Consider the following 18,188-nt stretch of genomic DNA (forward strand, 5'->3'; position numbering starts at 1 on the left):
TTGATTTTATTGTTATAATTTTAATTTTAATTTTAAGTCATTTCATGATCAAGTTAACGTTGAGTCAACAATAAAAGGAAGTAATGATTAAGATTTATTGTTAGCACCTTAAATATCATAGTTGGGTAAAAGTATTATGAAAACTTTTACATTAGAGGTCTAATTGTATTTTGCCCTATCTACTCACAAAATGAGCAATTTAGTAACTTAATCCTTCTATAAATTTACATTCATTTCTACAATTAAACATTGATCTCTATATGTCAACACGAGATACGTACATGTCAATTTTAACGACACAAATAAATGAAAAATTTTAATGAAAATAACTAACTTGCTCTTTAATTTAATGTATAAAATGAATTCACCCATTTTTAAATAAAGGGAACAAAATGTAATCTAACTCCTAATATAAAAACCTTCATAGTACTTTCACCTCATTTAAATATCATTATCGATACCTTATAAGTATCAAGATTCAAACCCTGTTAATGTAATTCTCATCCTCCTAACACCCTCATGATAAGGTTTAAACTCTGCTAATGTAATTCTTATTCCCGATTTGTAACTTGACTTTGTCGCAATAAAAAGTCTGTAATAGCATAGATTAACATAGATATAACCAAAATCCACGTGCATTGGGTGAAAGTGTTGTAACTAGTGAAACTGTGTAAAATATAGAGTAGAAAGGACAATCTGATCTGATAATAAAGACAATGTGGCACCGGCAGCTCTTTTCTCAAGGTCAAATACCATCAATGGCAAACAATATGTACTTAGCCTTCACCTTAGTCCCCACTCCCCCCTATTTTTACATTGTTTATTCTGAGCAGACCACAACAATGATTCAGTGTCTCACATGCTTTGATAGGGCTACTTCCCGACAACCATATCTTAAGTGCTGCCATTATCTCTATTGTTTATATACCAGTCTTTGATATCCAATGCATAATGAATGCTGAAATTAATTCAATATTTCCTTTGGCCCCGACCACTTCCCGGATCTTCTTTTGATGGGGTTGAATTTAGCTGAGTATAGCAGCATACCCAGAAAACCATGTTTATATTAAGATCTGGGTCGAGTCGGGACTTGATGTAACTACAGGACAAAAAAACATGCAAGCAAGTCACACACTGTATAGATAATATGTCGAGGTCTTTCATCATTCAAACACGCACCATAAAAGTTCAACAAGCAATGCACTTTACAAACTAAAAAGATCATGCTTTGAAACAGGGACTCGTTCGGACTCATGACTGATAGAATCTTAAAGTTCCTCACAAACGCTAGGACTAGGAAGGTTTTATAACTTAATGTAGACTAACAGGTTTATTCGCTACAAACACCGACAAATGGTTGTGCCTACAATGGGAATTTCTAGTTCTTGCTTATAGCAGTAGCCTTACGCACTGGATACGACTTTTTTCAGTAGAACAAAAACAGGCTTACATGATGATCTCCTACCCACTCCAGCATCATGTCATCTCTTTCAGAAATAATAATCTTCGGTGTGTGGGAAAAGATCATGTATGATGGTAGCTAGTTCCGGTTCCTGCATTTTTCCATGGCCCTCGGAGCTGCTCACAAAAACAAAAAGCTCCATGTAAGCAACAAAATTTATAGGTATGGACAACAGTTAACATGAACAGGCATCATATGGTCTAGACAAAATAAAGCTCTTCTTGCCGGCCCTAATAGTAAGATGATTGAGCACAGTTTATGCTTTGTTTGTTATGACAAATGATGGCCCTTTTTCAGAATTGAGAGACCCTTTAGTCAAACTTGGTGAAGCAGTGATTCTGGCAGACTTTTTAGTGAGAAGTAATAGCACTTGGTGATCTTGAGAAGGACATGTAGGAGATCCCCCAATGTGTTATAATAACTTTAGATATTAGTATTTACTTATCCTGAAGGGGCAAAATAAAATTAAAACGGCATTATTTCCATGCATTTGTTTTGAGCTTCTTGTGATGGTTTGGACCTTTAGATGTCCAATTTATAAGTTCAGATAAATACGCGTAGGAGATTTCTCATACCGTGAACATGTATGTTAAACATTTCATTGGAACAAGATGTAAATTATTGAAACTGGTTCCTTACTAGCAAATGCCATGACACTAAGTTAAAGGATAATAACCATATAAAAGTATTTACCGAGTCCAATGGCATCAGAGCTTTTCATGATCCTCAACCTTTTGCAGGTGTCAGTGAACATCCTGAAACAAGTACAAACTTTGGGTACAGTGAACAGCCATTATTTGAGTACTAAATTAAACACTAATAAGCTGAATCATATATATACACCAATATTCTGGTAAGGAACTTATGCCAAATGAAGTGAAAGAAATAAACAGACAAATTAGTGGTCAAGCTAATGTTTCCATGCATGCTCAACATTATTACGCAATTTTCACAGGTGCTAAGGAACAAGGGTTCCATCCCTTTGTTCAAGAGCTTCCATGAAAATCTGATAGATACCATATTATAAATAGTTTGCACCTCGATCTTATTTGTATATCTTACAGATTCTAATAAGCTCTTAGCAATTTTTTTTAGTGTTCAAGACAGATCAGAAAGCTTAATAGCAAAACAAAATTCGTTTCACACCTTGCTTTAGAAGATTCCACTTCTTTCACTGCAATCTGTATACCATACCCAGTAAATGACTGGTATTTTGCTAAATGTTGAAACATACATTCTTATAACCATGACTTAATAGCTAGATATGGATAAACATAATAATCAAACTGGAAAGAAGCACAAAATGAAAAGCAACGATATAAAAAGGGAAGGTTTAGAGCTTACTCCCATGGAACATCACCCACAAGCATCCAGTCACCATCTTTATCCTCGTAAGTAAGAACATATTCTGATCCATGAAGTAGATCCTTGAGCTTGCTTTCGCTCAGCAGCTCCCTGCCCGAGGTTCCATGAGATCCATACTGACCTGAAATTCATAGTTATATAGCAGTAACTGGATCTACGCAAACAAAGTAGTATGAATAAGAGCAGCTTATGAAATACATGCATAATAGCTCACCTATGGTAAAACAGCTGAACATCTTCTCAAGTGCAGAAGACAGCTCCTGATATTTAGTGTAGTTTTTCAAGTCTACTTTCCTCAAATACGGAGCACCATCCATGCTAACCTTCACAAACAAAGCACCAGGCCCTGCCTTCCCATCGACTTCATCAGTGTTCTTCGAAGCCGAGGCCAATGAGTTCTTCCTAAATGATCTGATAGGTGGCCAACCTACAACCTGTGCCCTGCAAATGGAAAGGATCAGATAATCTTCCCATGGTTATGCCCCAAAATTTTATTACAAAAACACAATATTTACTTGTTAGCAGGTGCTCCACTGTTATTGTTTGCAGATGCATTGGGATTAGGCCTGGTCTTGTCAGCAGCATGAGGCCTGTCATGCACCACGTTTTGGCTCGTGATTTCTTTAGCTTTCATTGGTTGAGCCCCGAAGTTTGAAGAAGGCCTAGGTGACAGCATAACATCAACTTTTGAATCAGAAAGAAACTTGCCCTGCAACAAAGATTAAGAACTTTCCATGTTAAACTCATTAACATTAGTCTCGGCAATTCTTCAATATAAACAATTCTTACCTCTGAGAACCCATCCATTGCATCAGAGAACCCTCTTTTATTCCCTGAAACAACATTCTTCTGTGATGCAAAGCAGTGACCATCACTTGAAGGATGCAAAGGGAAAAACGGCTTCTCATCAAGCTGAGAAGAACTTAACAAGCAAAGCTCTGGATTTCTTTCAGGCGACTGCAATCCAGGAAGTCCGAGCCTAAGCTCAGTCGCCTTTAGATTCAAACTAGCCTTTCTTTCCTCGGACGGAGGGGAAAAAACAGAGCTATCCACTGAAGAACAATCAGACAAGCCCATGTAGTTCCGTTCCTTCAATTCAGCACTATTCTGGCACACACTTTCCATTGAGCCTGAAGAACCGAGTAAAGTAACATTGCTCTGAATCCCTTCCTCCTCCACGCCAAGCAGCGGCGGAGACATCAGTAATTATAAAAAAACAACAAATAATAAACACCCTCAATACTTCACAACCTGCTCATTTTAAAGAGAAACAAAGTTAATGAAACAATCAATTGAACCAAAAGTTGCATATATACAAACACAGTGAAACTTATGATTAACTATTGACTATCTCCAATCAAATTAAAAAACAAAAACTTTCAAATATAGCCTTAAACACAGTGAAACTTATCATTAAATACCTTTTTTTTAACAAAATCCAGTGAAATAGTTAAGATCATAAAGACAAATGTAAAAGAATGGACTTAAACCAGTAAAGCTGAAGAAATTTCAAGCATTCTTGTAACTAAAAGAAGCATAAATTAAACCATAATATATATAAAGATTTCGGATTTGTATTAAGAGTTGACAACTGTAAAATGCATGAAAAAAATAAATTAAATTAGAACTCTAAACCGTACGCACGCGCCAAAAGGGAAAATAAGAGCAAAAGAGTTCTTTTTTTTTAAAAGAAGAAATGATAGTACTACATTAAAGAAGCTTTGTAGGGTTGTATCATGTTTGGTTGCTGAGAAAGAACTGGAATTTAAACTTTCAGCTTTTAAAGCTTAACTAAGAACAAAAGATTCCTGCATTTTTTTTAGCTTTCTCAGGAAACAAACACCAGCTAACAAGAAAGAAAGAGCCCAACACAAATTTTTCTCTTAGAAACAGAGAGTAAAGAAAAAAAGAAAAATGAGGATAAGAACAAATTACAAAGATACCTGATTCAATTGGTGGATGAGAAATTGCAGAAGAAAACCAAAATCTTTGAAATTTGTTCAAAGTTTAAATTTTTTTAAAATATTTTTATGTGTGATTTTTTTTTTTTTAATTTAAAAGAGAAAGCTAAGGACCCTCCATTCGTGACAAAGTAACAAAAGCTTATTTGCTGTTGGATGTGAAACTCTATGCTTTTAAAAATCAAACAAAACTTTAAAAAATATAAAATAAATATATATATATATATCCTTCTGCCCCTGCTTTTAGCTCAATTTTTTTTATTCTGTTTTTGGGTAACTTTCACTCCATTTTAGTCCCTTAATTTCGAAAAATTACAAAATAGTCACTAAATTATTCAAAAAATTTTATTTAAGTCACTGAACTATTTGAAAGTTATTAATTAAGTAACTGGATTGTTAAGTTTTTTTTTTTTTAAAGTTAGGTTAGTGAGCTCCAATAGATGATTTGATGATCGGTAGGGTGGATTAGTACCCATCAACGAGTAGAAGAAGATACATTAGATCTAAGTCAATCTAACACCAATGTTGGAGATCGGGGAAGAGAACTCTTTGGATTTTGGTTCGCAAACTCATGACGTCTAAAGTTGTTTTATGAAAAAGAAAATAACTATAGAAGAGAAGTGGGATGAGAGCTTTTGATTAGTGCAGATAGTGCGGAAAAAAGAAAGGTTATACAGCAGCAATTCTAACAGCTTTCGATTGACATTCAAAGTTGTTTCACGAAAAAGAAAAGTTAAGTGATTAAAACATAAATTTATTAATAGTTAATGACCTTGAGTGTAATTTACCCTTTTGTCATTTTATTTTAGTTGTTCGCCGAATATTTCGAGAAACTGCATATCAACGGTTATTGACTGTTGATTGATTCAGCCTGAGCCGTTGATCTTTTTTCTCTGTGATGGATCATTGATGAGGGGTTTGACCTTCCGTTTGCCCAAATTTTCATTAGCATGCATTCTAACAAATTTAAAAAATAAAATTTACAAGGGTACAATCATAAATGATGAGACTTAAACTTAAGCCGAGGCGTTAATGTTTGTCAATTATACCAAAGCCTTGTTCATCTGAAATACTAAACATGATAGAGATTATTTTAATCATCGGAAACTCGAAAAGTTAATATGTATGTTTGTAAAAACATGAACTTAAATTGTTTGAATTTCTATTTCTATGCATATAAATTACGTTTATTTCCAAGTCAGTGATAAACATTAAGGTTTAATAACATTACCCAAATAAATTAATTATTCTAATAATTTAAATCAAAGAGACTAATTTTTCAATGTTTTGCTATCAGTGAAAAGTAATTATTTTAGAACTCGTGGCCTTGGTGGGCATGTGTTCTTATCCAATAATACCATTTAAGGGGATGAATTCAAACCCATCTAAGAACTCGTTGGGGCTCTCCTCAAAGTTGGGATACAATACTCAAGGCTAGAATCGAGTATAAACACCCCGAGTACAATACCTCTATCATTTCAGAATTCCAATCGGCTACTCAATAAACGACATTTCAAAAACTTATTCCGAAAAAAACCCTAAATGAACATAAAAATTACATGAGTAATTTACTATCAATCTATAAAATACACACCTCATTATATCAAAATATAAAGAAAGCAATTGATGGAAGGTTTAATGATGTATGGATAGAGGGAAAATGTCATCTCTTTCATTATGATGTTCCCCATAAGATATTGATCATAAGTAGTGGGCAGATCAATCAAGTGACCCCACCTTGTCTTTTGCCCACCCTCACTTCTAGTTGCTTCAAGCTAAGTTTAACACTAGCTTAGCTTTAATAACTAATAATTGAGCTAAATTGTTGTGAAATATTACCTAAATTTAATAATTTTACATGTGATTGTAAATTATAAATATAATAAAAAAATATGTAATATGCAAAGCTAGGATCAATTTTGCAAACACAATTTTAAATTTTCAAAGCTAAAATGGTTGGGCTTGGAACAAATCAATGGGCAAAATTGTCTTTTCACAACGACATCCCATCAATCAAAACCTAGGATCACAGTCGTTTCCCACTAGAATTGAGTTGAAGATAGGTCCGATTAGACCATGTTATCCCCAATCAACCATGCCTAACGGATTTCAAATTTTATCAAATTAGTACTTTTATTATTAAATGAATCAATTTAATCCTTATACTATTAAAAAAGAATCAATGAAGTCTAATTGGGGTATAATTAGCATTTCCTGTTTGAAAACTATAATTTATTGTTTAACAAAATTAATATTTTAAAGTTTTTATTGTTTTGTAAATGAAATATTCATTTGAAATTAAACGCATTTAAAAATAATTTTCAAGACATTTTTATACAATCAATTTTAGCTATGTTACAATTTGAACTGATTTGATTCTTTTAGTAGTATATGGACTTAATTGATCCGCTTAATAATAAAGAGATTAATTCATCCAATCCTTATAATATAAGGATCTCCCAATTACTTTAACGAATAAATATGTGATAATATTTGAATTACACGAGTACATTTGGAAATAAAACCTAAAACCAAAAACATATACACCATCTAGATTAGGGCATATTCATGATGTAAGTGAAAAGAGAATATAAAAAATACATATTTATTAAAATTTTATGCAATATTTCAAAGAAAATCATTGTTAAAATGGTAAAGTTGAACATGTTAAAATCAAGGTGTTTTAGATTCAAATCTTACCGATTTTATTAATTTTATATGGAAATGTCTTTAAAAGTAAAAAGCACACACATAATAATATAATTTATTTGGTATAAGTAACGTTTCTTTAATCATTTATCAATCAAGTTGATACCTAATTGACTCGTAACACCAACTCAGCCAAATGTTTAAATAATATTGTAGATATAGATAATATAATATAGATTACTAAGCTTGGTTTAATCTAAAATATGAGTCTTAATTTCGTTTAAACCAGTCAATATTTATAAATGATTAACACAAATTTGTTTAGGCAATTTCATATTACTTTTTAATTTTTTCATACGATATAAAAAAATAAGTCAAGATTGGCTCTGAGCTTCAACATATAAGTTCAAATTTGACTCATATTTTAAACATACCATTTTTTTCCCAAACTCTTCTTCTTCTTTTTAGCGTAATATTTAAAAAGTAGTTACCTCCTATTTATTCCACTCAACACTTTTTTTGTTAAAATTTTGAATTAAGTGAAAACTTATTATTGGTTTCAAATATATTTAAGATTTAAATATGTTGAAATAAAAAAATTCAATAATTTATCAAACACACTCTAAATTAACGTGATTTCTAACACAAGGGACTAAGTGTGCGTTTGGACGGCACATAGCGATTCAAAAAAGTTTAATTATTAAGATAATAATTACTACCTCTGGTAATTATAAGAAATATGTTTGATTGAAAATTGTAATTGCATCTCAATTCCTTATATCATGTTTGGTATTTTGTTTCTTTATCAATAAAATATAATTAAAAAATTGAAAGTTATCAACGCTAATTGCCTAAGTAATTCCTCTGATTCTCAACCCCACTCTTGATAATTGGAGAGTGTAATTTGGATGCTCTAATTATACTCAATTTAGTGAGATTCACTAATTACGATTGTTACCAAAACATGTCATACATAATTTCAAGCAATTATACTTAAATTCAATTATTGAATGACTTTCCAAACATACCCTAAATTTATCACGATGTAATCTACAGAGATCAAATTTGTGATAGGAACTAAAATTAACTATCATATTTTTATAATTAGATCATTTATAATTCATAATTGAATTAGATCAATGCATTCGATTTATTAAAAGAGTAATTATTCTATATATTGTTAGTTGAATAAAAAATTATACAAGTGAATTAGGATGTTGCTTTGTACTTATATAAAAACACAAAACAACATATGGCAATTAGATGTGTTCATGGGTTAAGTAAGATTGGGTTCGGGTCAAGCTTAAGTATGGTATTAGCACAAAATATGCTTGCCAAAGCTTGACCCTACACGAAATATAGACTTAAAATTTGTAAATGGAAAACTCTAACTCATTTTAGGCTAGCTTATTTTTTTATTTAATATTAAATATTTTTATTTATTAAAATTATATATATGCAACTTAACATTTTTTAAATGTTTACATTATAGTATAATATATTATTATAGATTTTTTTTTCTATGTTACAAATTACATAATATATAAAAATAGAATAACATAATATATTAAAAAAATTGAAAAATAAGTCTGACCCAAGCCTTGAATGTTAAAGTTTGAGCCCGACCTATTTTTTAAACCTAATCCCATCTTTTAAATCTAATATTATTGTTCAAATCCTTTCAAATTTCGAACGAATATTCTAAAATCGGTTACAAAAATAATAACAAGGAATTAACAAAACTCTTAGGAGACAAGTCTACTCAATGCCACACACAATGATGATGCTTTTTTTTCCTTTAAATATCATAATTTTTTTTTTTTGTATTTATACATTTAAAGAAATTTTACCAAGGGGGAAAGAAATCCAAAAATTCAAAGTTATAACGAGAAGGGAAAAAAATGAAATTGTCATTTGTTTAGCTACATATAAGAAATTCAACCACCCCACTCAAAGGCTCATATGTCTCATTGCTCAAACTTGCTTCTATTTTAACAAAATGAAGATTCCTTTCTCCATTTGTGCCCTCAATGGCCATGTGTTAGTGTTGCATTGCTAATATTTCCTAACTTTAATCTCATAATTCACAAAAAACTTAGACTCTTTCACTCACATGAATGAGACCCCTGTTGGATCCCACCTACCATTTTCACATGCTTGCGGGACATCTAATTGGGTCCCCATCGGTTTCACCTAAAGGGATATGTATTAATTACTCCTCAAGGTTTTCATTATTACTAGAATTTAAGATGGGTAAAATTTTAATTTTATAAAAGTTAAGTTTTGTAATGGTAATTGTTTATTAAACTTTAAACATCTTAAATACTTCTACTGTTTTTCATTATTCTAACTATGTTTTTTTTTTAAATTCTTAATTGTTTGATGTGAATCTAGTTTATAATTAATTATATATTTATAAAAAGAATAATTAGGTGTAATAGAAAAATAGGCATACTGTTGTGGCTCGACCCATATAAACAACGAGATAGTAAAAGTGGAAAGAAACGAACATAAATATTTTACATAGAAAACCCTCAAAGAAGGAAAAATCATGGGCAAAAGAGGTATCGGCTTTTCACTAAACGAGTAAACAAACGATAGTACAATATGAAAAAAAATAAACCTAAATGTACAAACTGAACATTACCCAAAACCCTGAATACAAAGCTTAAAATCTCAAAGTGCAAACCGGTAAACAAAACCTTAAATCTTATAGGGCATTCACAAAAGAGGTACAAAATACTCTCCATAATTATCACAAAACTCTCACCAAAACTCATATGTGACTGCATCTTGTAGCCCTCAAAGAAAAACCCTTGTTGATTGGCCTCTCAAAACAGGGATACAATGACCCTTTAAATAGGCTTAGATTTGAGTTCTAATCATACTAAAATATTTCTGGAATAATCAGAGTTCAACGGGGAGAAGCAGTCCTACTTGAAGTCTCAAACGCGGCTGCATAACTTGGAGAAATCATCACGACGTCCTATGCAAGCTTGTCACGTTCGTTTGGAGTTTCGTTGTGTCATTACGACATTGCCTCTATTTTACATTTTCTTCGGTAAATCATCGAACGTCTTTGTAACACCTCATACCTAGTCCAGACGTATTCTTTTTTCCTTTGCGTTTTCTTAAAGATTTTTCATATTTCCTTTGCGTTTTTCCAGATTTTTCGTATTCTTTCGTGATGGTTTCGAGTTAGAAACACACACTTGATTTAGATTCGATATAGATTCAAGAACAAGAACTCCTAAGCCTAAAAATCATCAAGAAAACTCATTGATTACTAATGAATATTAACACCAAAATGTGGATTTTGGTAAAACACATGTCAACAAACAATTCCCAAAATTAACATTCAATTCCTTACCCAATTCTCGCAATTAGTTAACAATTACACCCCAGGCGAACCATGTGCTTCACGAGTATCACCTAACAAAACCAAATTCCTCCAAAATTAACACAACCCTTAGCCATAGAACCAAGTCCAATTACTTGTCAAGATCCAACAACTCAAAACTTGCAAAATTTGGGGAGTTCCAGTCTTCTTAAGTGCCTGCACAGTGTCCAATAAATGCGAGGCACACCCCGCATATACTATATTGGCAGTCATCCAATTATTAAAATAATATTTGTTAATTAAAAAAGTTACAAATGATCATCCAACTATTCAATTTTTTCTTTTTTGGTCTCCAACCATTAAATTACTAATGGAAATTTGACGTGGTTACTTTTAAAATTAGCATAATAACAATTTTAACCTTCAACAATTATATATTGTGTCAACTTAGTCTTTATTCTAAAAAATTGATAGTATCAACATTTACACATTTTGTAATTTGATCATTTTTGCATTTTTACTTTTCTTTGTGACATTTTCTAATGTTGTTCCTACATTTGATTCAACAGAAAAATGAACAACAAGAAACAAAATGACCCAAATTTTAAAAAGTAGTCAATTCAATTGCTTGAAAAAAAAATACTCGCTTTGTTAATTCAACCCAAGTGTAAGTCTAACAACTTAAAAAAAAATTGATTTGTTTCATCAATGGCAGTCTGCTCAAGCTAACAGAAAATAAATTAATATCAATGAGAGATACCAAGTTCTTAGTAATTTGAAGTATAAGAAAAATAATGTATTTAAGGATTGTCCGATTTAATAATAAACAGATTTTTAAAAATATATATAATTTTGTTTTTATTTCTATTTTACAAATTATGTATCAAATGATATTTTCATGTAAAAAATATGATAAAATTAAGTAATGTGTAAAGATTGAGGGCTAAATTTTTTTAAAAAAAATACTAAATTGGCACGATGTGTAAATGTTGAGGGCTAGATTTGTTATTATGCCAATTTTAAAAACTGCCATGTCATCTTTCCATTAGCCATTTAACGGTGGGTGACTAAAAAAGTTGAATAGTTTGACGATTATTTTGTAACTTTTCATAGTCGAGTGACAAAAAAAACCCTTACTCATAATTTGGTAACCACTAATATCGTTTACCCTAGAAAAATAGTGGAATAAACTAAATTAACCCTATGTATATACGTGTAATTTTTAGAATATTTTCATAATAGCGGAAATAAGAGATATTAAAAAAATATTACTAACATAATTTTATAAATATACTAAATTATTACACTCGCAATGTGGGTGAAAAAATTATATAACAAATATACTTATTAAAATTAATGTTATGAGCAAATGATGTTTTGGTTGAAATTAATGTTATAAATATATTTTTCCAAGTTTATTCTTGATATAAATTAATATTTTATAAATTTATACATTTTTTAAAATATTTTTTATTAGGATTTGCCACATGTCATGGTATGGATTGCCGCATGTTGTCTTTCTATTGGCTGTCAATTCTACATCAACAAATTTTAATGGAATTATTGTAGAGGTACCAATGTGTGTCGCAGAATCCAAATTGAGGTACTAAGTCCAAAAACAATTTAGGTACCTACTAAGTATAAGTGGACAAGTTCAATGACAAAATACATATTAACCCTGTATTACTAAATTAAGTGACACCAAATTAGTTAGCCACTTTAATATTGGTGAAAATTTTATATATATATATATTGGTGTACATTACAAGCTTAGAAATCGAGGGAGGCGATGTAAACCTGGATTTGCTCCTTCATATTGTTGGAAGATGATAGATAATCGGAAGAAGAGAGAACATTACCAATCGTCGGTATAGTAGGATTAACATCAGAGGGTCCCATAACTCCGAGGCCTGAGCGGCTCCGGTCACCAGTAGACGACTAACTTTGATATCATATCAAGATACACACTAAACATAAATCAAGAAATATCATCCTTATGCAAAGATGATCTCTTTACAATATAATATAGTCTCTATAGCTATTTATACAAGAATATGTAACTGTTGTACCTAACTCTTAACTCCTTAGCAGACCAACGAGTAGCAAAAAGTTACAACCGAACCAACTGTATAATAACTTTCACTAACAACTACTCTTGACTAACTGCTACTAACTATCCTTAGCAGGCGCTAATGGAGGCTGGCTCAAATTTGATGGTAACTACAGCATGTGTTATGCAATCTTGATGTATAAGAAAAAACCAAGAGATTTGAAGTACTAAATGATAGAATTTGATGGTTGTCGACAGCATTTGTCATTGTATTCGACATTTTTTTTTACTTAAGATATATATAATCATTCTCGTGATTAGTCTGATCATTTAAGAGGATATTCATCCATAAAATTGACTCAGTTTTGAACTTTTATTTGGGTAACTCCTATTGGACATAGTGTGTACGTGTAGAATGTACCATAGTGGTGAATTTCAAGTTTTAATCTTATGGGTGTTTTAAAATTTTTATAAAAATATTATTTGGTTTTTTTCCATCTTTAATTTGTTAACATGTTTGAGAATTTTTAAATATTTTTAAATTTATAATTTTTATAATTAAAGCAAATAAGAAGAGTAAGAAGCCAAATTGACAGAAGTTGAAAGGGTTGATAAATAAATTTGTGATTATATCTGATTTTTAAATAGAGTTAGTGGTAAAAGTTAAAGGATGGGCTGAAAAGAACAATTCGAAAATAATAAGATTAATTTTGAGCAAAATTTGTAGAAATTGATAAATACAAGGACTAGCCTTAAAATATAACCATAATTTTCATCTTTAAAAAGTTTATTTCATCTTCAATAAAACCATCAACTTTGCTTCATTTTGCATGAATCTTTTCTTCTAATTCCTCACTCTTTTTATACACTAAACATATAATTTATTTGTAAGTTTAATTCGCCTAATATGTTTTCTTATTTGTTTTTGCTTCAATCGTTTTTTTAAGAGATTTTGGTTGATTTTTTATTTTATTAAATTATCATGAGTTTTGAGAAAATATTTAAGAAACCTTTTAATTCTTACTATTCATAAATTATAATTTCATGATTTTTATATTTTTGAGATTTTAGGAACATTTGATTTTATATATTTTAATATTCATACAATTAAAATTTCTATTAAAATATATAAAAATATAAAAAGAAAATGTCTTGAATGAATTTGGATAAAATGACGTTTAGATTCATTTGAATCTGGATATTCATTTGTTCATATTTATTTTGAACATGAAATAATTATATATTTTAAAGATCTATTTTAATTTTTTCTATTAGTGCTTGTCACATGTCATAACATAAGATTGTTACATGTCATCGTATTATTGGTTGACGTTGCCACATCATCACATTCTCACGGTGTTATAATAAAGTTATTAAAGTACGTAACAAGATCTAAGTTTAGAGTACCGTTTAGATTTTTAAAAAATACCAACTAAATAGAAGTGGCAAAGTTTAAGGGGCAAAGCATACATCGGCGCAAATAAAATTAAAAATGTTTATTTATTTATTCTGACATAATAAATTAAAATGATTTAAAGTATTGATTTAATATATGAACTTTGATTTCATATAATTATACATATAAAATTTTAATTTTGATTCAACTGTACACATTTAAATAAGATGAATATAATTATTTGTGTATCCAATATGTAAGTGTAAAATGGTTCTACATCGATAATCGTGTTAGTGATTTATAAAATTGAATCAAATAAAAATTTCACAAAATCAAAGTTTCACGTATAGTTTTGAGATTTATCCTCTTAAATATTCGGATGACACAAATTTAACACTAGTTGAACAGGATGATTTTATTTTCATTTGATGTAATTGTGTTACTAGATAACAGTAGAAAAAATCATGTTTTCACTTTAATAGTAACAACTAACAATGTTATCAATTTGGATATACTAATAACAAGTAGAAGGATCAAGCTGTATCAAATTAAAAAGGAAAAAAATTACATCTTAAATTTCATCATAGTAGAAGGACTAAAACCATAATTAGACCATTAAACAGAAGTATAGAAAAATAAGTAAAGAGGGGGACAAAGAGAAACAGATTGAAGCGATATGATGTGTTTGGGGGACAAAGAAAAAAGCTGCTTTATTATTATTTTTAAAAAAAAACTCATTTTGGATTGCCGGCTAAAGAACGCGACATATAACTTCCGTCCTTCACTGCTTTTCTCTCTCATACTCTTCTACGCGCTTTTTGTCAGTACGTTTAATACACGTACCAATCAGGAAACAAGGATGCTTGTTAGTGGAAGTGAATGAAATATGAACGATGTGGGACCCCTTACGGTTCCAAGGGAGTTTTGATGATGATGGTGGCACGCGTGTTGATATGTGATTTTGTGGGAGTGGGACGACAAGGACAGGAATTCTTTTTAACTTGGCTTAGTTTGATCTTAGTCCTTCTATTATGCTAAAATTAAGATTTAATCCGTATAATTTTATTTGGCATAATTTTGTATCTTTAATTTTATAAATTTTATTAGTAGATCCAAATTTATTGCCATTAAAGTTATGACATGAATTCTTTTAACTGTTATTTGTTCAACAATCAAGGTTGAGTGAAAACATAATTAATCGTGTTTAACAAATAATAAATGGGTAAAATTGGTTTAAAATATATCAATTAATTGTGCCATCAATTTAGACATTCTATTCATACTGTAAAAATAGAGACTAAATTATATCAAATTAAAAAGAGGATTAAAACTATAATTTCAACAAAGTAGAGGGAATAGAACTAAAATTGTGTTTTAAATAAAAAATTAGCTAAAATATTGCTAATATTTTAGTTTAAAAAATATTTGTTTTATAAGGAGAGGGGATTGAGAGTGTTTAGGAAACTCGGAGATTTAATGTGAACCAAGATTTCTTTTCCACAAAAAAGAAAACCTTATTTCATGTATATGCATGGTTTACTTGTTAAAGTTGAAAGTAATGCTCGAAATTTAGGAGGATTTGGACAAAAATATTAAAAGTAAAACATGACATTTGGACAAAAAAAAGTTCATTTAAAATATTCCTCACCTGTCCCGATGCATGGTACGGATGCAAGGTGCTACTGGAAATTTTTAGACTTGAACCCAAAATTTATTCATAAAAACGGCCATTTCAGAACGTATTAATTTTATTTAAATCACCACTTGTATTGTACGTTGGGAAGGATGAAGGGTGTTACACATTCAAAGGCCCAATTTCAGCCCAACCAGATATATTTTTTTAAGTATGTAATATGTTATTTTATTAAAATTTTAATAAATGATTATATATAAAATTATTAAATGTTAAATTAAAAATAATATAAAATTATTCTTTTGAATTTAAAAATAATATGTACAAGCTTAAAACAATTTAGGTTAATCATTTATAAATATGGATACATTTATCAAATTTTGAGGTTTATATTTTGAATCAATCTAGTTTAAGCAGACATAAATCATATTCGGTACTTTTAATATAAAAGAGTATTATTATATTAAATAATAGTTTAATTTCAAAATAATGGATGACTAACAATCTAATCAAATATAACGAAAATATGTTAATATCGCATGTAAACCCAAATCGACCAATGAACTTCGTAGTTATCTTAAATATTTTAGTTTACGATGTGCTCCACCTCATTGCCACGTCATCATCATAAAGTCATCATGTAACTAAACCTATATATATGTGGTTAATTAAGTCTTAATTCGTTTGGCATCATCATTATCGTTAATATAGGACAATATAAATTTGAGCATGCTGAAACATGTTTATATTCCTATTTAAGGGTTAAAGAAATTATGAATAGTTCTGAGCATTGTATTAAAAAAAACTTATATATATATGCGAAAGATTTTTCCCTTTTTTTTTTCACATGTTACTTTGTTTATTTGTTATTAAATCCTATAATATGAGTTTCCTTAATTCGGGTTATTTAGGGATGGCAATGGGGAAAGGCAAGGCGGATTTTTGCCCACCCCGACTCTAACCCGAACCTTGATGAATTCGCCTCAACCTTGACTCGACTCCAACTCTTAAAGGAAAAAAATTGTCTCAAACTCAAACTTGAAATTTAATAAGAGATCTGACCCGACCCAACATTAATTTATTTGTTTTATTTTTTATTTTGAAGCAAATAAAAATATTTTTTTTTAGTTTGTACTTAAAACTTAATATATATTTATATATTTTTATTTATTGAAAGCAAAAACTTAATATAAATATATATTAATGACATTTTTGTAAATATCTCGAGACAGGCAGGGCAGATTTACCTCAAACCTGATCCAACCCGACCCGATTATTTTTTTAAATCCACCCAATTCGACCCTCCACGAACTTGATTTTTAAAAAATAAAAATCTAACCCTAATAAAACGAGTCAAGTCGAGTCGAAACCAATCAGATTAGAGTTTTGTTGATCACTAAAGTTATCTAATTTTATTTGATTTGTATTATATATACACATGTAAACCCTAAACTTTGATAGTGTCACTAATTGTCCTTCCAATATTAAAATGGTTAAAGCTAACCTATTGAAGGGGTAGTTAATTTAATGGTTAAAATAATCCTTTGAACTAATCATGTATTTATTTTATAATAAGCTAAGCCCTTGACATAAACAATAATAATTTTCTCTCAAACAGATATTGGTAATATTTTTCTCAATCCTTTCCTTTGAAGATAATTTAGTTGGATGCCCAATATTTCAGCAGATATTTCGGGATTTTGTCTTGAGAATTTAAAAAAAAAAAACATGGTAATAAAATTAAACATCAACCATAATTAAAATTTTAATATTTAATTTTAGTTTAAGCTAACTTAAGTAAAAGCTTGAATTGAGAGAGTTAAAGAGTAGCCCCATTTTTATTAGATGTTTAATTTTCATCTAAATTTTCAATTAGATATGTCCCAAATTTTCACTTCAATCTGACTACATTCAGTAAAATTATTATAGAGGTCATTTTATTAAAAGTTGGATGGTATTTTATCTAATCTATTTAAAGAATGGGCAAATTAATCTCTACATGTTAGATCAAATAACAAATTGATCATTCTGTTAGAAAGTTCATCCATTTCTATTATACATCACTGGTCTTGTACACTTGAAGTACAAGTGACACGCCATGTGTCACTGTCTAATTATTTCATCAGCCATATCAGTTTTTAATAGTATAAATAGATGATTTTTTTATAAAAAGAACGAATTTATTTTTTGATCTAACATGTAGGGACTAATTTACTCATTTTTTGAATAGAGAGGATAAAAAGCAATCTAGCTCCCAATATATGAACAATGAAATAAATGATCAAATTGGGCCGAATAAAATTCAAACTTGAGCTTTGGGCCATGGCTTGAT

The 18,188-nt window shown here is 29.9% G+C and overlaps 1 protein-coding gene across 1 annotated transcript; it reads right to left on the reverse strand.

The window, feature by feature from the left end:
- Positions 1 to 1,139: 1,139 nt before the first annotated feature.
- On the reverse strand, positions 1,140 to 4,938 carry LOC105773011 (auxin-responsive protein IAA9). The gene is made up of 7 exons (XM_012594570.2): positions 4,771 to 4,938; positions 3,617 to 4,078; positions 3,343 to 3,536; positions 3,042 to 3,268; positions 2,807 to 2,948; positions 2,156 to 2,217; positions 1,140 to 1,578 (listed from the first exon to the last, which is right to left on the reverse strand). Exons 2-7 carry the CDS (start codon positions 4,025 to 4,027, stop codon positions 1,541 to 1,543), a joined length of 1,074 nt encoding a protein of 357 aa, XP_012450024.1. The 5' UTR covers positions 4,028 to 4,078; positions 4,771 to 4,938; the 3' UTR covers positions 1,140 to 1,540.
- Between the last annotated feature and the right edge of the window lie 13,250 nt (positions 4,939 to 18,188).

The sequence above is a fragment of the Gossypium raimondii genome, chromosome 6, assembly GCF_025698545.1.
Source record: "Gossypium raimondii isolate GPD5lz chromosome 6, ASM2569854v1, whole genome shotgun sequence".
Taxonomy (NCBI): Eukaryota; Viridiplantae; Streptophyta; class Magnoliopsida; order Malvales; family Malvaceae; genus Gossypium; species Gossypium raimondii.